General features: G+C 38.6%; 1 protein-coding gene across 1 annotated transcript in view; it reads right to left on the bottom strand.

Annotated features, from left to right (window-relative positions):
• Positions 1 to 21,042, bottom strand: part of BCLAF3 (BCLAF1 and THRAP3 family member 3) — a 41,808-nt gene extending 20,766 nt beyond the window's left edge. Inside the window, exons 1-7 of the mRNA XM_044911685.1 lie at positions 21,002 to 21,042; positions 17,027 to 17,599; positions 15,988 to 16,653; positions 8,248 to 8,423; positions 6,666 to 6,780; positions 5,892 to 5,955; positions 4,275 to 4,390 (exon numbers count right to left, since the gene is read on the bottom strand). Of these exons, the coding sequence (XP_044767620.1) occupies positions 4,275 to 4,390; positions 5,892 to 5,955; positions 6,666 to 6,780; positions 8,248 to 8,423; positions 15,988 to 16,653; positions 17,027 to 17,599; positions 21,002 to 21,042 (1,751 nt within the window). The remainder of the gene's footprint in view (positions 1 to 4,274; positions 4,391 to 5,891; positions 5,956 to 6,665; positions 6,781 to 8,247; positions 8,424 to 15,987; positions 16,654 to 17,026; positions 17,600 to 21,001) is intronic.
• Between the last annotated feature and the right edge of the window lie 1,258 nt (positions 21,043 to 22,300).

Below are 22,300 nucleotides of genomic sequence, written 5' to 3'. Positions count from 1 at the left end.
GTAAAATTTACTATATGTATATTTTGCCACAATAAAAAAAATTTAAACCTTTTGCTATTTGTGACCAGGCAAAAGAGTGTCCAAGTTAAAGAAACTACTTCCCAGCCTCCCTGCAGCTAGGTATGGCCATGAGACTAAATTTTGACCAATGTTGCTGAAGCTGCATGTATAAATTCCACGAAGTCTTTAAAGACAAGGCTAGAATATGGACCTGATGGCCAGGGTACAAACACCCATCCTGGACCATGAGGCAGACACCACGTGCAGAGGTTATCTGAGGAGCAAATCTAAGGAGGCCAGTTTCCTGATGGGTCCACCCTACCTACCATGCTCTGACTTCCTGACTGTAATCTTTTTCTACATGAGAAAGAAATGATTTTTCTTTTGCTCTTACAGTCCATTCTCTACCCAGCAACAGGGTGAATCTTTTAAAATTTAAATGAGATTATATTCTTGGGTTAGAACCCAAAATGTTTTATAATCTCAGAATAAAATACAAAGTCATCATGTCCTCTAAGGTTCTTTGGCCTCACCTACTTACTCTCTTCCTTTCCCACTAATAATCTTATTGGTCTGCTTTCTAGTCTTTAAGCAGGAGTAAGCATGATCCTGAAGCATGATCCTGCCTGAGGATCTCTGCCTTTGCAGTTCCCTCTCTTAAAATACTATCCCCTAAAAAACCTTACAGCTAACTCCCTCACTTAATTCACAGCCCTGCTCAATTAAAAAAAAATCCTAAGTGCATTCCATAACTACCTAAATAAAATCACACCACACATATCACTGTCCTATTAAGCTTCCTCTTCTGCCTTACTTTCACCTCTCACTCACCGACACATACTTATTTATTTTCTCCTACCATTAAACTGTAAGCTCAATGAGGACAAGGACTTTGTGTATACTTTTTCACTGTATGTTTTCTATACCCTGTGTAGCTAAAAGGAAAGTCTCTGCAGTCTGATGTCCTCTCAAAGTCTACTATTTTATTTTGAAGCTGCTTTATCCCCCACACACCATGCCTATATATACAGTACAACACCTTGGTAACACTGTATGGAACTTAGTAAGGGTGGATACAAGAGGGAGAAAGAGTGGGTCAGGAGAAGACATGGAGATATTAGGGTAAGAGACTGGTCAGAAGTGGGGGGAAAAGAGAAGAGGGTCTTTGAGACTAGACAGAATGTCCTAGCATTAGGCTTTCTTGGGAAAGATTGCCTTATGCATTAGGGAATAAATACTAATCAAGGCTTAAATGCAGTACAATGTAAGTATCCTCTGTCCTATCTACTCCTTTGCAAAGTCTTCGTTCAACAACTCTGAATTGAGTTCAAGGCAGTGGGGATACAATGGTGGGCAAACATACACACAGGGCTTGCATATAACTGCTTGAGAGAAAAAAAGATCACAAAGGTGGGAAATTGCTACATCCTGTGATTTATGATTTCATATTTCTTTTTTTTATTATGTTATGTTAGTCACCATACAGTACATCATTAGTTTTTGATGTAGTGTTCCATGTTTCATTTCTTCTGAGTTTCTACAGAAATCTAAATACTGACTTGACTAAACAGGTTGTTTTTTTTTTAAAGATTTTATTTATTTATTTGAGAGAGAGAGACTGAGCCAGAGAGCACATGAGAGGGGGGAGGGTCGGGAGGGTCAGAGGGAGAAGCAGACTCCCTGCCGAGCAGGGAGCCCGATGCAGGACTCGATCCAGGGACTCCAGGATCATGACCTGAGCCGAAGGCAGTCGCTTAACCAACTGAGCCACCCAGGCACCCTTGACTAAACAGGTTTATGCAAAAATAGTAACGAGATCAATTTCATAGACTGAATTTCTAAGACAAAAGGATAAAATCAACAGGTTTTTTTTTTTCTTATTTTAAGAAGGAAATCGAATTAGGATAAAGTCAAAGATTCTAAATGATTTTTTTTCTAAATCATTTTTTTAAAAAGATGAACAATAGCAAGTACTGGCGAGGATGTGAGGAAACTGCATGTTCATACACTGCTGATGGGAATGTAAAATGAGGCAGCCCAGCCACTGTGGAAAACTGTCTGGTAGTTCATCAAGAAGTTAAACAGAGAATTATCATAGGACCCAGAAATTCCAACCCTAAGTATATACCCAAGAGAAATGAAAACATATGTCCACACAAAAACTTGCACATGAATATTCACAGCACCATAATTCACCATAGCCAAAAAGTGGAAAGAACCCAAATATCCACCAACTGGCGAGGGGATAAACAAAATGTGGTTATCCATACAATGGAGTATTATTCAGCCATAAAAGGAATATTCATGCTATAACATGGAGCAATGTTGAAAACAATATGCTACATGAAAGAAGTCGGCCACAAAAGACCTCATATTATATGACTGCATTTATATGAAATGTCCAGAATAGGAAAATCCATAGAGACAGAAAGCAGGTTAGCGGTTGCCGGGGGCTGGGGGGAGGGAGAAATAGGGAATGACAACTAATGGTTACAGGGCTTCTTTGTGGAGTGGTGAAAATGTTCTGGAATTAGACAGTGGTGACAACTGCACAACTTTGTGAATATACTAAAAACTAGTAAATTCACTTTGAAAGGATGAATTTTATGGTCAGTAATATCTCAATTAAAAAAAATCCTCAGGGCCCCACTATGCCACACCAGCTATCCAATACAAATAAAACAGTCTAACACACCCAGCAAAAGACACTGCAGAAAGACATCTCTGCATGCTACACACCATCCTCAAAGCGAACATTAATAATACTTAATGCTGACCAGCTACTCTGTACCTTACACCCGACGCTTCAGTTAATCTTCACCACCACCATGAGGTTAAGTATAATTCTCATCTGTATTTGATGTATGAGAAAAAAAGATTAAATAACTTGCCTCAGATCAGTCACACAGCTAGGTGTCTACAAAGCCAGGTGTTGAACTGAGGTGCAACTCCAGGGCTCAAGCCCTTTCTCACCTCAAAGGGTGAAGATATATTCTGAAGCATTACATGGTTTTTATAAAATGCTGATTATCTTAAATCTGGTTTAAAAGTCCTCTTTCTTGGCACACTGACTTTCTTACACTTGCTGAGTTAAGAAAAGCATGAGAGAGAGCTTATGTCACTGAAGAGCACAATCATGCTGTGTCCTATTAAGAAACTGGAGACTTTCACCCACCAAGGGACGAGATTTTAACTATTTTACTTTCAGCTCTTTTATATGCCTCAACACACAGTTTGCTATCTTTTAATGAATCCCAAACTTATTATCAGCATCAAGTCCACTTTTAAACAAACTCCATGTATTGTGACTAAGACCTAGTTAGCCACAGACCTGATTTAAAAGTCTAGTCAGTTATCTTAGTAATTTGATATTAAGGAATATGGAAAGAGAATTAGCACTGGCCCTTCCTATTCACACATTACTGCTTTCTGAGAGATCCAAATAGTCTGAAGAACTTTGGGTGAAGTAGATATTTTGTCCTATTCAATTATACCTCATAATCATATGGGGTCCCAGAGTTGCCATGAATCCCACATAGTTTTTAGAACTAGAGATAAATTGGGGCCAATCTAGAATACTCAGAGCCCCTAAAAAGAAGTACAGAGTTGGGAAAGAAAAACAAGGATCTACTGATAATCAATTTGCCATGCATGCCTTAAGTACTTTGCCTGTGCCAACTCATTTAATATTTCTAACCTGTCCACATCATAAATTAGTTCTCACTTTATAGAGGAAAAGCCTCCAGAAACTAAGCCAGTTTGTCCACGAGCAAACAGCTTGTAAAATGGCAGAGGTGGGATTCCAACTCCTGTCACCTCCACATTTTATACTACCCCTGTCTCTGCTTCATGGACAGACATCCATGAAGAGTTCCAAAAGAGAACTGTAATGACCTCGGGAAATTCTGTAATATTCAGAGTACCAGAATCTAAAGGGCAGAATATGTTAGAGTTTCAATGAGGTTGAGTCAAATAGTCCATAAACTTGCAGGTCCTGGCACCTGCTAATAATCAAAAAGCTGTTACACTCTTTTCTAGAATTACAAAGACCTCAAATACTCACCTACCCCTGAGTTTTTGTTGTTTCAATCAAACAGCATATGATGATCACTGAATAACTTCAAAACATTTTAAGAGATTTCACTTAAACATATAAAATGGATTTGAAGGATTAAATCCCTACACTAAAATGAAAATCATCACACACAAAAATTGAAAAATATGCTAAAACCAAAAGCTCCCTGATAATAGGATGTTTTTCATCTACTGATTACCTCTCTGCAGCACTAGCTATGTGAAAAATGTGCTCATCTTCATTCTGTAACCGTTCTTTTCTCCTTCTTTCAATGTCATGTCGTAGATCATTTGGATCTATTATTTTGACCAGAGTCTGAGGAATTTTGACAGAAGACAAACCATTCACATTACTGTTAGTTGCACAAAGACCATATCTAATAAGAACCTTAAGTAAAAGTCCTAAATAAGTTACCTTGTATTCACCCTGCTAAGGGTAGTGTAAATCGATTAAAATATTTTGAGACACAATTGACAATGCACAGACAGAAAAGTTCATAACAATGAACCAGGAATCCTACCTCTGGGACTCTATCCCAAAGAAAAGGCTATCTACCCAAATATATTCAAAGTGCTATATTTAAAATCATCAAAAAATGAAAGCAACTTAAATGTAAAATAAATTTACAGGAGAAGGGAAGAATGATTTCATGGGAAATTTAAGTCAAAGTAATAATGCGCAAACATTTAAATTATGGTTAACATAGGCTATGTGGAAGTCAACGTGAAAAAAAAACCAATTACTGAGAAAAGTTAATTAAAATTTAAAAAGCTTCAATCATAAAAAGTCATGGGGAGCTCAGACATTTTACATAAAAGCAACATTATTAAGTAAAAAGCAAAAAGCATCTGAAACTAATATATTATGACAGCAGCTATGTTAAAATGCCAGATGTAAGACTGCAATGAAAGATGATCAAATGATATTTTGCGTTAAGTGGTTGAGTTAGAGGTGATTTTTCAAATTTCCTATGAGTTGATTACAGTATTTTGATGAATAGAAATTTTCTGAAAATAGCACCTATTCTATAAATCAACCCACCTCTGTAAGTTTAATAAAAATGATAACCATTCACAAGTGAAAAAAAATATTTACATATTCTATCAGAAATGTATTAAAATCGTTCCTCTGCAAAAACACTTTATTCTCAGTGATTAAATTAGCAGTTCTTTGAGAACTTGATATACTTGTAGAACGAGAGCCAGTTTTCTTGCCCCCCCGCCCCAGGCTAGTCCATAGAGTTTTTCTAATTAGCAAAGAAATGGGGGGGGGGGAGGTGTGGGTTGAGGAAGTGTTGGGTGGGAATACAAAGCATGGCAATATACAAATTCAGTATTATTTCCATTATTTTGCTAGTTCATATTCCACAGAATTTTTCATACATTCTACAGTAAACAGAAGGGCAGTATCAAATTAAACTAAGTTCCTCTGCATTCATCCACATACGATTTAAATAAATATTCCACCCTGACTGCTTGGGAAAAAAATGTAGGTATCAAACATACTTTCCACAAGCTTTACAGTGTGAAGTTTTGGAATGAATATTAAACGCTATAACTGTAGGTCAATTTTACAAAGCTGTTATCCTTAGGGATTGTCTCTCTTAGGGAATATTTTTGTCTTTTGTCAGTGTTCTCTCTGCAACCTGGCCAGTAACTAGAACCTTTGGAGAGCTTTGTAAATTTCAGATTCCTGGGTCTCAATCCTTCTTTCTCATCTGCTTTAACTCCCTTTTTTTACTCTCTATTACCAGTTTGCTTTCCCATCAATATGCCAACAATGTGATAATCTTTCAGCGAAAATTGTATTCACTTACCTGTTCTGGTTCATATACCATAGTTTGCTTATTCTGAAGCTCAGCCAAAGACATATCTATTCTCCTAAAATAATAAAGGCATATTACAATTAAATAATTATGTTATACACTGATACCTTGATTCCATTACTAGAGAATGGAATTTGAAATACAGTTGGCGTGTCTTGGAGGAAGCAAAAGAAACCCGCTACCAAGTGGGTTTTCATCTACACGGCAGTCTCCCAGGACACACATATCCTGTGAACAGTATCACAGTGACGCCTTAGTGGTTCTCAAATCACTAGTCTGTGTAACCTTAAACTTTGCTCCGGTGATCTACTGCATTCTAACATTGATTCAGCTCAGCTCGCAAGACAGGGCACACCACCTGCTCGGACAGGTGCCAGCAGAAGAAGACATAGGTTTTCATCCGGCTGCCCTCAGAACAGCCATTTCTGACCACAGGAAGCAACCCATGATTTCAATGGCTCGACAATTGTCTTTCATTCTTCCAGTGATAACTTCAGTAGGCAATTACTATAGACACAGCAGAATCAAAGTTAGGTAGGTAAAGATTGTCAAAGTCCTAGACATTTAAACAATGCTACTCAATGGCTTTAATACAACCTATTTCATTAAAGTGCACTGGCCCAGTACCTGCTTGGGTCAGTCCTGGCTTTTAGGTAGGAAATGCAGTCCTAGAGTCTACAGCAAGACCAGAAGGCAGCACCTTCCCAAATCTTTTCTGAGACTTATTCCCATGAGTTAAATGGGCATACAAGAATCAATCATTACCTGTGAATTTCGGGATCTGACTTCAATTTAATTTCATTTACATCTGCAGCTTGTGTATCCCACATTTTTGAAAAACGCTCATGTAGAGTAATGTCAGGTGATGGAAAATAATTTGCTGAAAAAGGAAACAAAGAGTTTTATCTCAGTGTAAAACTGATTCCACTTAAAAGATTATATATAAGCACAGGAAGAAGGGACTGTTTAAAAACATCCAACCTCTCTTCTCTTGAAAATATGTGGGACCTAAACTTATTCCACAGACTAATTTGTAGGGCTCACATGCCTTCCCAAGCCTAAGCAACAGTAAAAAATGCCTGACTTATGAACGCAAGGGTTCTGTTCCTATTTGACATGCCTGCTTATTTGTTGGGGGAAAAGATAGTGGCTCTCTCAAAGTGAGGACCTTTCTTCTCCCAGGTTAAGACTTTAGTATACTGGGAAGTAAAGATGGTACAGTTTTACAGTTCACCTAGAGGAAAAAATAAAAACAACCCTGAAACATCAAAACAATTCTGAACAAATGCTGCCACTGTACTTTAATTAACATTAACTGAAGTTCGTGAAGACATTATGAAATCAGCTATGCTACAAGGCTTTTAACAGGATAGAGAGAAAGATAATACACTTGATCCATCAGAATGCTACTTAAGCAGTCCTCTTCCCTAACTTACTGTTCCTGTTCTGGGACAATCTCCTGGATTTTTCTGCAATACCACCTCCCTTTCTGCCAAGAATCACACTTCCTTTGGGTGAGAGGGGCTGGAACTGAGAAGGTGAACTGTTTCAGACAAACTGCATGCTTCAAAGTAAATATGTGCCTTAGTTTGAGGGATGTAGAGAAAATAATCTGTTTTCAAAATATGTTGCATGAAGGTAAAAATAAAATCAGTGCAAATATCCAGTAAGAAATAGAAAATAAAAATTTTGAAATTCTTGAAGGTCTCCAGTTTATTATACCCATGATTGCTTTATTATGCAGCATCAATGAAGAAAGTTGTTCTACGTGACTGAATTTTCCAATTAATGGAAACTGGCCAGAAGCTAAAATGAAACAATTTAATGCAAATATTTAAAGTATTTGTGATGCAACTCCCCAATGACAATAAAGTATGCCAAATCAAACCGGAATCTTTTATCAATCACTTCATGTTCACCCTTATGGCACAAAGTCCCAGCAATGCCCTCAGGGGACTTTAAGAATATCACCACAATACCTAGACTTCCAGAGTTCTTGTCAACTTTCATATACGGTGTTTGTTGCTTCCTCCTTCCTGTTTGGTTATCAGTTATTGTTTCTTGCGACTCTCAGTAGTCCTGTGTCTTGCAGCAGTCAACCTCTCCCTTTCTGACTTTCAATTTGTAATCTACTATGAGTTGAAGTACCAGGTTATTGGAACAACACATGAAGAACGAGGCTTGAATTAATACCTTACACTCTCTATAACAGATTTCCTTGTTAATGACCTAATCTATAATGAAATATTAATTACTATTACTATATCACAGATATTTACCTATATCTCGTGAAAAATCAGTACATTATTTTTGTGTTATCCCTAATGTATGTGCAAAATATACCAACCTTTAACTTGATGGATTATAGTTATGATTTCCTGAGCAAATTCTCCTGTAGGTTTGTTTTCAGTATTCTGAGTTGAGTCAAGATGTTCAAACACTGGATGAAAGTTCTCACTTTTCCTGCCAACAGCAACCAAATCATGTGACATCTGTCTCTCTGTGGAATAGCTAGAAGCAACCCTAGAATAATTTGTAAATGTTTAACTAAATTTGAAACTATTTTACTGAGAAAAGAACTTATTAAAATTAACCAAGATAGCTATAAAACTAAAAAGATGTTTATCTTTTCTTATAGTTAAGGCACTAAGCTGTATGCCACAGAACATGTGCAATAATGCGTAGGAGGAAATAGCCTTAGACGCATGGTTTTGCTTTCTCCTTTTCAAATCAGAGATCATTAAATATTTGCCACTTTAATAATAAAATCCTCAAAATTCTAAGTTAAACAATTTTTACCTCCACAAATACAGCAAGGCATCAAAGGTCAATATGCAAAAAATAATCAATTAGATTATTTTCTACTCCCAAATGTCCATAAAATTGTAAATCCAGCAAGTTTATACTATCTTGAAGTACTACCACACTTTAAAAGCTGATATCAAACATAATAACTTTTTTGACTTCATAAAAATCCTTATACCTCTATATCAGCAATGAGAAACTTAGTATTTTGAAATCAAACTCTGTTGAGATTAATCACTTACAAAATCTCACTAAACTGTCAGCAAATAGTCTTAGTTGTTGGCAAAGTTAAGATCATTAGAGCCAATTAGTGTTCACCCTAAATGTATCCTTAAAGAAATGCTACCATTTATTATATAACCCCAGCTATCCTACCACTCTAATGCTTTCTGATTTTTTATAGCTTGTGTTAAAAGCTCTCTTGACCTTTAGGTATCATCATGAAGTCATGATTATGACATACACCCAACAGTTACTGAGGGTTTATTGCAAGCCAAACACAGGAGCTCAGAACTCACTTACAAACATGATCTCATTTAATCTTTACAATAGCCCTATGGGGAAGGTGCTATGACGCTGGGACAATGGATGTCTTGGTTGTTTTGCTTTACATCCCAGAAGCTGAGTGTTTGTATGAACATAATCTCTCCAAGTGTCATAATGGGAAACTATACCTTATTCCAAGAAAGCTGTTCTTGCTTAAAACTACTCTTAAATTCTTCGTCTGCAGGCAGATTATGTGTCACAGAAGAAAATGTCTCATTTTATATTTATGCCTCATTTTGGACTCAAAACGGCACTAACTAGCTTACAGCCATCTTACTCCTCTGCATTTAACTCTAAATAGCTTTTGCCTCTTCCCAAAAATCATTGTCACTACCCAAAGAACTGAGATTTACAAGTGCTGGGGTTCTTTATGTTACAGACTCTGAAGATAAACCCATAAGAGAGCCCTGAAATCTGTTTTAAATAATAGCAGCACCCCTGGAATAAATAACAAGTATCAATCAGATGGATACATGCTGGGGTGCGCGTGTACACACGCACAGATTCACTTCCTTATTTAAGTCACTTAACAGCCATATATATAACACAGCTCCAGGGTAATGAGGAGCTTACAGATATTCTTTAAACTTTTTAACTGCTCTAATAAGATGGTTTTAAGTGCCTATTTTTAACTTATCAGAGGCCAGGCTTCCATATGACTTTCTATGCTCCCTGCTCTCAAACCAGCACTGTCAAGACAACTCCCTGCCGAAGCAGAAACGTGGACAAGTGATTATGCAGCAGGTTGATGCCACTGCTATGGTTGCCTTGCTTCATCAGCAGGACTTTCATTAGAAAACTAATTTCCCTTCTTTCCTCCTAATTTGCTCCAAGCTTTCCACTGTGTATCCTATAACCAGCTGAGAGACATTCAGTGACAAACACTAGAAGCTAGAATGGCCTTGTAACAACCTCTACTAACAAAGACTTACAAATACTGTGTTTAACGGTACAAAAAGCCTGTTCCATACCAAAAAAAAAAAAATTGCTTTTAAAAACAATTTTACAGGAGAAAAATAAGATGTTCAAATAGAACTAAAAAAATGATCTGTCCATAAGGGAAAATCAGTTGATGTTTTGCATTGCAGCCTCAGTTTTTTCCAAGAGGAAACTAGTTGATAAAGTTTTCGTTTTCCACCAGGTCATCATTAAAATTTACTTGTCATTTATTACAAGTTAATTACTGGTATAACTCTTATACCCACTCCATGCCCAACGCTCAATCCCCAGGAGTGCTATGGTATGGTTTACAGCTATACTTAGTTCCTGAAATTTTAGTGTTTACATTTCCTAGCAATTTATCCTGGATTTACTCCACTGCAAGATTTTTAATTAAAAAATGTTAAAATTGTCATTTCCTAGGAAATACTAAAATTGTATCACCTGAAATTTTAGTCTTTTAAAAACAATTATGATGGCTTTGTTATAAGAAAAGGCTTCTTGAAACTGGAGAACGCAAAATATTCTAGGTATTTATATTTGTACATTTAATCACCTCTTGGTTCACATTTTCCTTTTTACTATTTCCTAAGCCAGGTACTGATTAACAAGTTAATAATTTCAAGAAATACTTCCAATACAAGTAGGTAAACTGAAGAGACTAAATGTTCTCATTTGGGATGCATTTTAGACAGTTTAAAAAATTAAAATATAGCCAAACACCTGTATTCTAGTACTATTTCTGATACTGGTCTAATGAAATTTTCCAGGTTCCTCTCTTCCCTCCTCCAACTCCACCTGTTTGGTTTTTTTTTTCCTCTCTAGGGATATTTCCTCTGACGTTCTGAGTGTTGTGCATAATAACTAGGAAAACATAAAAAGCCACATTAAACCTTAATTTCCTCTTATTCACAGTTAAGATCCATCAAAAAACCCGACTCCATGGCAAAACAACATTTACAAAAAGCCCAACAACAACCCAAACTAATGGATAATCCCCTGCCCCCTGGAAGCTTATAATATATAACAGAATCCACGTGACACATACCAAGTTTTCCTTTCTCGGCTTTCTCCTAAGAACTAACATTTTGTACAGCATCCTATAGCTCATAAAGCGCTCTCCCAGTTATTCATTGGCTCCTGTCTTCCTGAGAAGACACTTAGCATTTCTGGAGCTGAGGGTAAAGGGTCAGGGAGACTGCTTTTCCTCTAATTCAGCATCTTTTTTCACATAAGTCCCCTACCTGGCCTCCCCAAGCCCAGTGCCCTTCCAAGTGACCTCACAGAAAGAAGGCAGCAGCCAGAACTGAGCTTCCTGCCCTCTCTGATCAGCTCATCCCGTCAAATCAGGCTGGCTCCGTGGCAGTCTCACCTTCGCAGCCAACTGTCCCTCTATTCCCTTTCACTGACCACTTGAAGCACACCTCAAAGTTCCTGTGTGTGTTGCCCGCCTTTGCTAACCCATAAATAGAAAAAGTCTTTCATCTCATCTCCACATGTTTAAAATCTTTGAAGCCTAGCTCACGTGTCAACAACTCCTGAAAGAAGCCTTCCCAGAATCCCCCAGCTTGGGATCATCTGAGCCCCACCTTGTGTATCACTCACTGCTCCACGGTATTACCAACATTGCCCTATTGTCTATTAGACCAGAGGAGAAGAAACAGAATCCTATGCCGATTTGTAGTCCCAGGGTACCCTAACAGGCTGTCTCACACAAGGCAGGTCTGCAAAAAAGTACCTGCTGAATGAATAAATGATAAATGGAAAACAACTTGGACAATTTGTAATGAGAGTTTCAGCTAAAGAGATGACAGACTTCAAAATTCTAATTAAGGCCAATTTAACTGTGTTTTTTAAACTTTCTTGGCTTACTTTTATTTTAAAATTATAACTTCATTTAGACCAATTTAAATTTTAAATATTTCATTTTTTAGGATATGAAATCTCAAATATATACAAAAGTTCAGAAAATCCTATGATGAGCTTGTCAACCCAGCTTCAACAGTGACCCACACATGGCCAATGGAAGCAAAGTTGTAAGGCCAGGAGGAACTGCAGGTTAATTTAGGCCCAAAGAGGCATGGCCAGGTAGTCTGCCAATGTCACAGAGCTGCTCAGGGACCCAGCGGAAGACAAAAACTTATGCACCCCAAACCGAAACAGAATGGTCACTAAGAGAAGCGAGGGTGAAAAACAGAAATGAAAGGGAAGCTTCTCTCAACTGATTTTTTATGTTTAAAAACATATATTAGAAATATTAGGGGGGAGAAAAACCTTAGCTTTTTGAGATACGAAACAGTGAGGTAGCAGGTTTGTGTTATCATAAAAGTATCTCCATCCACGGCTTATCACAGGTAGGTAAACTTGTGTCACTGGGTTACCTTCCTTCAGTCCTTGCTATGGTTTTTCACACTGTTCCCCCACCTGCACAGCACCCCTTTCCTTAGAGCATCAGGGCTCCAATGTCTTCTGGGCCCCATCACCTACCTCCTCCCCCTTCAGAATGGGGCAAGACCTGATGGGGGGAAAGGAGGCCCTTCCTGTAGCTCTTCTGGGGTGGGAGGTGGGGACTAAAAGGATTATATGCAAATGCGACTGATAAACTCAGTCCAACATCAACTTTGCTAGCCAACCTTCCTATCCTCGACGCCTAGTACTAGCAGCCAGGGAGGTCAAAGGAGCCTCAGGTCCATCCACACCAGCTTATTCTTCTCCAGAGACTGGCCCCCCCTGCTCCTCCCTCTCACTTCCTTACTAGCCTGACCAAAGTTCAGTCTCTCACCTACTCGCCCAACATTAAACCAAAGCTCCTTTCATCTGCCCCAAGACTTCAAGATGTACACAACAGTGTTTGGAGTTCATGATAGCATTTGTAGAAATTTTCATATTACGACTCCCTAACTTACATTCTGAAACATATGACTCATACGTAACTTCTATCTCTGATAATGCAGTTTCTGACAAAGTGGGTCACTAGAAGATAGTCTTTGTTAATAGAAGTATTAACAATTCAGTGAACATTCAAGCAAGTGTCTACCTACTGCTGTTCTAGATAAAACAGGAATCTAGAAAAATCACTAGCCTAATCACATATGTCTTCAACTACATTGATAAGTGGAAGAACATACATCAACATGTGACCAAAGCTAAGAAAGTAAATGAATGCGTAAAACAACCGTCTCAGACTTCCAAAAAAATGGATAAACCCTCTAGATTTTAACCAACAAATAAACCTCTCTCCACTCTATGATTATTTTAATCTTTTCAAGCAGAGGAAAATCTAAGTTATGTCAATAGTTGAGAACATGACTCTGTTGAGGGCATTAACTGCCTTAGTTTTATGGATACTTCATCAGTCCATACATAATTAAATCCAACCCCACAAAACTCTTCCACAACTTAACCATTCATCAATAAATAATTATCATCAGTGAGAAAGATTTTGTTGACTATGCTTTATCATACTGACAAGATGCATATATTTATAAAGTTATTTATTCTTCAGGTCTTTGAAAAGGAAGGATTTGCAGTGTTAGCTCTACTACACAAGCCATCCTACAGGTCCTTGTCAGGTAAATCAGATGTGTGCTGACAGGTCATGAATTTCACAAAATTGTGGTTTATAAATTCAAAAGAAAAGATACAGCAGCTTCAATTTTAGGAAGCTCATTTTTGTGACACATGATGAAAATCAAGCTTCCATTTCTTCTTCCAATTATAAAATAAAGTGTATTCAATATTTCTAATGAGGTCTATTACGGTGAAATCCTTCAAAATTGGTATTTCTAGCATTCTTTAAAAGTGTTAAGCCCATTTATTAATTCTCTTTTAAGTCAATTAATTAAAGAATTAAGCTAACTAATTCTTTTTTAACATCATTATTAAATATGGGGGTATCATTACTTCTATTAAAAAATTCAAGATTTTTGTGATTTGCTTGTACGCAATATTGCCTCCAAAGGAAAAACCTGTAAACAAAAATGAAATACTGAAGTATTTAAAGGGGAGTGTACTGATATCTACAATTCACTTTGAAATGTATGGAAAAAATAAGATGGAATGATTGATGGATGGACAGATATGTGATTATGAAAGTAGAGTAAAATGTTAATTGTAGACACTCAGTGGTGGGTATATAGGTATTTACTGTACAGTTCTTTCAACTTTTCTGTGTTTGAACATTTTCATAGTATAATGTTGGAAAGAAAAAAGCTTGAGGGAACATCCTTAAAGTTGATGCTTACAGAGGCTTTTGTGCTCTTAAGGTTAAGAACTAGTAGGAAATATAATAGTACAAAATGATTTAAGACTTATTATATGAAATAGGATACAAAATTATGAATATAGTATTATGACAACCATGTAAAAATATACACAGAAAAATAACAAAAGGAGCTGTACTAAAATATTAATAAAACTGTCTTAAGGTAGTAGAATTATGGGTGATTTCCTCCTTCTATTTGTCCCAACTTTCTATAATGTAATCATATTTATAAGTGCTTTCTGTGCACATATAAATATACATATGTATATTTTATAATATTTTTGTAAGTACAATGAATATAAGGGAGGGGAATGACCATAACTAACTTTAAGAAAAGGAACAAAACAGGGGTGCCTGGGTGGCTCAGTCGGTTAAGGGTCTGCCTTCAGCTCAGGTCATGATCCCGGGGTCCTAGGATCGAACCCCACATGGGGCTCTCTGCTCACCAGGGAGCCTGCTTCTCTCACTCTGCCTGCCGCTCTGCCTACTTGTGCTCTCTCTGTGTCAAATAAATAAATAAAAATCTTTAAAAAAAAAAAAAAAGAAAAGGAAGAAAATACATTTGTTTAAAAAAAGAGAGAGAGACAGACTGTGGGTTTACCTCCCTCCCTGTCACATCCTGACCTTAGATTTTGTTTTATCTTGTTTTTGACTGCAATTCAAGTATGAGTGAACTGTGAACATAAATGCACCAAATCAGCATGGCCCATCGCTTTTTTATTCACATACTGGTAGTGTCTTAAGGTAACGAACAGACTTAGCTGACATAGCCAACTGCAGTGCCTTATTATTTCCAGAATCCATAAATGTAAGTAATATGCATAAATGAACAAAGCATGCAAACCACTTTAGCAGAATATAACCTACCGTTGGGTAGTCTATTTTTTTCTTAAAGAATCATTAAGAGCTAAAGTGAATGTCTTATAAATAGGCCTCTTTCTAGACTCTAGCCTAATTTCCTCTATCTAGGAGAATCTAGTTGGCTGAGCACCAACTGTTTTGAGATGGCAGCAAGAACCACGTTAGGTCACCCGCCTCCTTGAGCCACAGGTGCTCTGACTTAGACAAGTGGCATCATTTCTCAAGGCCTTGCTTTCCTCCTCTATAAAATCAGGGCCAGTGAATGGCCCTTCCAGATCAAAAATTCTCTGGATTTGAGGCAACAGGGAAAACAGGCTCTGAGAAATTGAGCAAGGAATAGGTCTCCCTGAACTCCACCCAGCCTATCCCTGGCTACAGAAAATCTAGCAGCATAAAAACACATAAATTCATGAAAAGAAACAACTCCATAGAGTGCCCTGCACCCAAAAAGTATCTTGAGATACAATGTGGAAACCAGCAGACATGAGATCACTCTGTATTACTGATTGTGGGATTCATCCTGATTACAGGGCTTTTGTGAAAAGTCCAGGCAATCTCTCCCCACTCAATGGACTCTAAACACACCGTTAATTCCATTTTCAAAGCTTCAAACAAAGGTGGTGGAAACAGATACTTTTCTTAAATAGCGCTAAGAAAAAACAAAAACAATACCTGGATGTATTTACTGTTTTCTTCACATCTATTTTAACAGTAAGTGATTTCTTCCTAAGACTGGCAGATGAAGGTTTCACACTGGAAAGTTTACTTTTATCAAGTTGGTTACTGGAAGAGTTGCTCTCTTTTCTGCCATCCCCTTCGTTTCCTTTTTCCTTCCGTTTGTCACCGCAGGCTCTCAAGCCAACATCACTTTTACTTGAATGCGTAGAGGCAGTGCAGTCAGTGCAGTCTTTCTTAGATGGTCTGGAAGGTTCTTTGACTTGCCCACCTTCAGTCTCTCTCCCTCTTCCAGCATTAAGACAAATGGACTGTCTATTTTCAGGGCCTTTATGAGAACTGGGTCTTCTATCTTCCTCCTTAGAGTACTTCTGAATTCTTGCATCAGGAATGTCCTGGTCCCCACCTGAGGTCTTGCGACGTTTGTGGTGATAGTCACAGGATACCCTGGTTGCTGAACTGGTCTCTGGCGGTTCCCTCTGAGCACGTCGATGAGTTTGGGGTCCAAGGTTCCGCTGCTCTTTCTTCTCTTGGTAAGATGGAAGAGAATGCCCGAACTTCCACTGTGGGTTCCTGGCAGGCTCTCTGCTTTCATACCTCTCCACATCTTTAGGTCTTTTTGATGTGTGTCCATATTTTCTGAAATCACGATCCTCAGGATACCTGTGTTGACATAAAGCAGTTTATACTTGCACTAGAGAGAATAAAGTGAGAATTTATATGTGTGGAATGTTGGGCAGCATGGCTTTAAATGCAGAACTCAGTGGCAAGTTAACTATAATCCCTCAAGCCAACTCATAGAGGCACAAGGTAGCAAAAGAGGAAAATACCATCTTTTGTTACAATTCTAGCCATCAACATGATTTATGCTAAAAATAAATACTTCATTACTACCAGCAGACCATAATTACATTACAGTGCTTTTTATCTTTTTAGACAAAAGCTTTTCAAGGTGGTTCTCTTCAACCACAAAGTAAACAGACTTTTGCACTTGAGGCTTTATACCAAATTACCCAGGTTTAATGTTTTCCTGTACCTCTTCTGTAAAGAGCTCCTTTTCTCAAAGTCTTCAGAGCCTCTTCTAAGTGACTGAGAATAGTTTTCATCTTGTATCCTCTGGTGCCTCAACTCATCTTCATGCCACTTTCCTTCAAACCTAGAAGAATCTGCTATTGACCTCTGAGGCAGTTTCCCTCCTCTTCCACTTCCTCTGACTCTGTGGTCATCAGGAGTATACCTTCCTTGTCCTTTCTGGGAATAACAATTCCTCTGGTGCTCTCTGTAGGGTACACCTTCTGAGTATTTGGGCATATAGTGAGATATTCTGTTACCATCCCCTCTTCCTGGTAAGTGTGCTCGGTAAGGCTTATAAGTATAAACATTTTCTAAAGAATTTCTTCTTAGGTTTGGGGAAGGTGATCTATGTTCATAAGATCGGTAATACACATTTCCACGAGAAGGAATCCTTGGTTTACTCTGTCCATGTTTCTCACTGTCCATTCGCCAAGTGATGGGTCTTTTTGGATCCTTCCTATATTCACAACCATAATGCGCATGAGAATGTCTTTGCTTGTAGTGTTCAGAATTTCTAGGTACTGGTGATAAAAACCTATGTAAACAAACAAAAACGTTCAGTCCATTTAAAGACAATAAACAAAGTTTATCTTGATATGAACTACCTAAATAAGACATTTGCTTTTCACTGCTTCTTCCATGCATATCAAATTCATCAATTTGCTATATCTGTATTCTAAATTGTCCATCTGGGTGTCTGATTACTGTTCTGGCCAATTCAACAAGCATATTCTTTCCATCTGAACTAACATATCCCATGTGCCTATCAAAATGGGCTGAGCACACCTATCCTGCTGGAGGAGACCAGCTTAGGTACACAGTAAGATCCATTTTGGAAGACTGCTGACAGCAAAGTTTGGGCAAAAGAGCCAGTCAGCAAAAGCTTGTATCAGGTTCAACAGTCAGGGAAGAAACAAGCAACAGGAAGGTCAGATTCACACAAATAAATGTGTAGGAGAGTCTCTGGGAAACTGAACATAACCTCCGAAATTAAATTAGATTCTAAGAATTTATGATACCACCATAAACCCAAACTCAGACTCAAGACTGACCCCGCAGTTTCCCCAATTGATTGACTATTCTTTCTACTAAGGCTATGTCAAGGAGCAAAAAACTACATACTTAGTGTGTGGAGTGGGAGGGGGAAGAAGGTATTAAGACTTGAATTTCATACTTAGTTCCTCCATAAATACTACTAACATAGATAAATTGCTTTTCTTTCCCAGACCTGTTTCCTTACATGTGCTGTTGAGATAGAACTTATAACTTTGGTGAATGTGGGCTTTAATGTAGCCATCATGCTCCCCAGGAACAGCACATCTTTTCTGTAACTACCTTCCCCAATACCTCAGCATTGCCAACATCAAGACTTCATTCCCATGGAGGAGGAAGAAGGCTCCTATGTCCAGGGAAACAAGTCTGAGTTGCCAAGACTTCAAGAGCAAAGAGCACCACTATCTGGAATATAATAAAGTTCAATTCTGTACCTGGGGACCTTTCCTCCCATCTAACCTTTCCAATTTTCCCAATCTCCTCCCTGAGGGCTTAATGTCTTCTAATCAACAAGGCAGCTACCCTTGCAGCTTTTGTTACTGCCCACCTTCCGAAGCTGCCAGAGAGTTGGAACAACCACGAGTCAGACCCTTTCCACTTGGTGACACGTCTGTGTCCTCCCTATGAAAAAGGAGGCAGATTTATCTTCCTCATGTACATACTGGGATTTATATACTAGACTTGGCAATATCTCCCTCTGGAGTCACCAAGCTAGATGTACTAGCAAGTGCATTATTTAGCTTAAGAAGGAACTCTGTCATCTCGCTGGCGGCACCTCATCACAGGAAGAAGCAAGCAGAGCCTCTGAGGACCTTCTGGAAGAGTGCGTGTCTTCCATCGCTAAGGAGAAAAACTGGCAGCCAGAGACAGAGGTCTTCCAGACTGGATGAAATATTCAATTTCTTACTTTAATCCTTACTTTACAATGAATATTGCTTTGTTATTATATTTCACATAAGGTGTTTTATTGTATAAAACCCCGTTTTTTTGAAGGAGATTGCTGGAATGGTTACTATCATTTTCAATTCTCCTAAGGAAACAAAAGAGATCTGAGGAGTCTGTTGGGAGACAATTCTCCTTGGGTCTCTTGCATTCTGCACTGGTAAGCAGAGGCACTGACAGCTTTTGTTCCAAGACACCACAGCCTGGGAAGATGGAGATAGGGCCTCCCTCAGGGAAAAAGGGCCAATTTGTTTGCTATCCAGGATATGCCTCCTCCAAGGCAAAGACTGGGTGGGTTTGCTTGTAGCCCCTGATGAGGCTTGGGTTCCTCAGCTGTGTGTGGCCACCGCAGTGCTCTGCTCTGCAGCTCCCACCCTCAGGAGACTTGGGAGTAAGGGAAACACAGGAACACGATGCTCAGGCTGCTTGCTGTACCATGAGTCATAAAGGCCTTTGTCTCTGACCCAGGAGTGCCCTGTGGCAGGCTAATGTGTTAGCTTGCAAGTAATGTCAAATATCAGCTACTTTACAGTTTGGTGTTTTTTTTAAAGATTTTATTTATTTATTTGACAGAGAGACACACAGCGAGAGAGGGAACACAAGCAGGGGGAGAGGCAGAGGGAGAAGCAGGCTCCCTGCTGAGCAGGGAGCCCAATGCGGGGCTCGATCCCAGGACCCTGGGATCATGACCTGAGCCGAAGGCAGACGCTTAATGACTGAGCCACCCAGGTGCCCCCAGATACTTTATAGTTTTTGACAAAGAGTCCTGAGAAGGAATCTAGAAATCAGGCACTAAGTTTGGCAGGTCTTCTGTGCCCCTTCATCGGGGCCTATCACAAAAGTGTTAAACAAAACAACCTCTGTGATGCCCTCCATATTAAAATCATTCCTTTGTTTATATTCCCTTTTCTTCCTGAAGCTCCTTCTTGTTACAACTTGGTCTTGCAAATTACAAAATGAAAACTGTTACAGAAATGATTGATTTGTCATTGTAGAACCATAAAGAATAAGCACAATGGCCAAGTATTAACATGAAAAGTTCTGGTCTGCTTTTTATGTATGTAATTATGGTCCTTTTTTAAGTCCTAGAATGTACTAGTCACTTTCATAGCTCTGTGTCGTTGCTCCTGTTGCCCCTCTTAACTGGAATACTTTTCTCCTTTGTTTCTGCCTTGACAAATTCTACTCATCCTTAAATGGGCAGCTGAAATTTCATCTCTTCTTTGAAGACTTTCTTAGTATCCCCTTTTTCCCTCCATAAGAGCAGAATTATTCCTTCTCTGTGGACCCAGAATACTCTGTCCCAGTCAGTAGCACTGCACTTAACCTGCAGTATCATAGCTGACTGTGGTGCCAATCCCCCAGCCAGTCTGCCTGCTTGCTGAGGCCCCAGAAGATGTAATATTGCCTTTGTAGCCCCAGAACCTGCAGCAGGTATACAATAAATACTGGTTGAACTGTTCCAATCTAATTATATATATATATACTATTGATATTGCCAACCAGGAAAGAAGAAAGTTGAACCACAACTGAGTTACTCAAAACTCTATTATTCTTCCATGAAGAAGAAATAGGTAACTCCTGATTTTCTAACTCCCAATTTTTTCAAAGATATTGACTATGAAAAAAAAAAAAACACTCAAGAGTTCTAAACCACTTACTGATGCAAAAACATGTAACACTCAAAGATGTTTCTCACTCTCCCTTGCTGTGGCCATTGCATTTCTTTTTATTATGTATTAATTCAAGCTGCCAGCCATAATTAAAGAAAGATGTCAGCTTTCAGAATCTAGAAATACAATCTCTATCACTGTAAAATACCTACTGTGAATAACCAGGTCCCATGAGCTTATTAAAATAGGTTCTTAACAGTACCAGTGAACTTCAAAGTCAAAGCACATCTCAAACCCAAGCTTACTCTACTAAACTAAGAATTGCTCACCTGTGTTTCCACCTGGGGGATCGAGAGCGTGACCGTGCCATCCTTTGACACTTGAGCCACTATCCACTTTTACACTGCAAAGAAACACAGTATTAGCAAGTTCATAGAAAGAGCCTGCAATCTGCTCTAAAATTAGTGAATACCACCAACAAAAAAGTACTTAAGTTCTCTGTATCTGTTTCTTCATCTGTAAAATGGGGATGATAATAATAGAACCCACCTTACTGGAATGTTGTGAGGATAGAATGAATTAAATCAGGGGTCAGCAACCGTGTCCTATAGAGGGCCAGACAGTAGGCTTTCTGGGCTATTTGAGAGAGAGAGTGAGAGAGAGAGAGCCCAAGAGGGGGTAGGGTCAGGGGGAGAAGCAGACTCCCCGCTGAGCAGGGAGCCAGATGGTGGGACTTGATCCCGGGACTCCAGGACCATGAACTGAGCCGAAGGCAGTCACTTCACCAACTGAGCCACCCAGGCGCCCTGGCCATATAAGGTCTTTACCGCTTCTTCTTCTTCTTTTTTTCTTAAAAACAACTCTTTAAAAATATAAAACCATTCTTAACTCAAGGGCCACACAAAAACAGGCCCCCAAAGCCAAATACACTGTAGTGTGATGATCCCTGAGTTGTCATTAAGAGTGCTCAGAATGGTGCCTGGCACACAGCAACTGCTAAATAAGTGTTCCAAAAAGAGGAAATTCAGGGCGCCTGGGTGGCTCAGTTGGTTAAGCGACTGCCTTCGGCTCAGGTCATGATCCTGGAGTCCCGGGATCGAGTCCTGCATCGGGCTCCCTGCTCAGCAGGGAGTCTGCTTCTCCCTCTGACCCTCCCCCCTCTCATATGCTCTCTCTCTCAAATAAATAAATAAAATCTTTAAAAAAAAAAAAAAAGAGGAAATCCTTACCCAGAACTCCTCTATCTGAACCACTACTACCTTCCTGTCTTTCACCATGTATATAAATACTTTATATAATCACAGTCAAAATGTTTAGGGTTACTTGATGATACATCCTGCTTTTTAAGTTGCTGGATAATAAGAATAATTTATAGCACTAAATTGGTACCTAACTTCCACCAGATAAACCATAACTTGATTAAGCATGATTAAACATTAAGTTTGCTTTTGATTGTTTTTTTGGTAAAACAAATAATGTCAAATAAATACATTTTAAAAGTTATGTAAACTTGATTTTTAAAATATTAAGTCTTTAAAAGAAGCTACTAGCTTTAGGAACCAAATTTTTTAAACATGTGATTAGGGTATAATCTTTTATATTAGCTATTATTTACATTTTACTAATCC

The sequence above is a fragment of the Neomonachus schauinslandi genome, chromosome X (assembly GCF_002201575.2).
Source record: "Neomonachus schauinslandi chromosome X, ASM220157v2, whole genome shotgun sequence".
In the NCBI taxonomy this organism is placed as follows: Eukaryota; Metazoa; Chordata; class Mammalia; order Carnivora; family Phocidae; genus Neomonachus; species Neomonachus schauinslandi.
The sequence above is the reverse complement of the archived record's forward strand: the minus strand, read 5'-3'. Positions and strand labels throughout refer to the sequence as shown.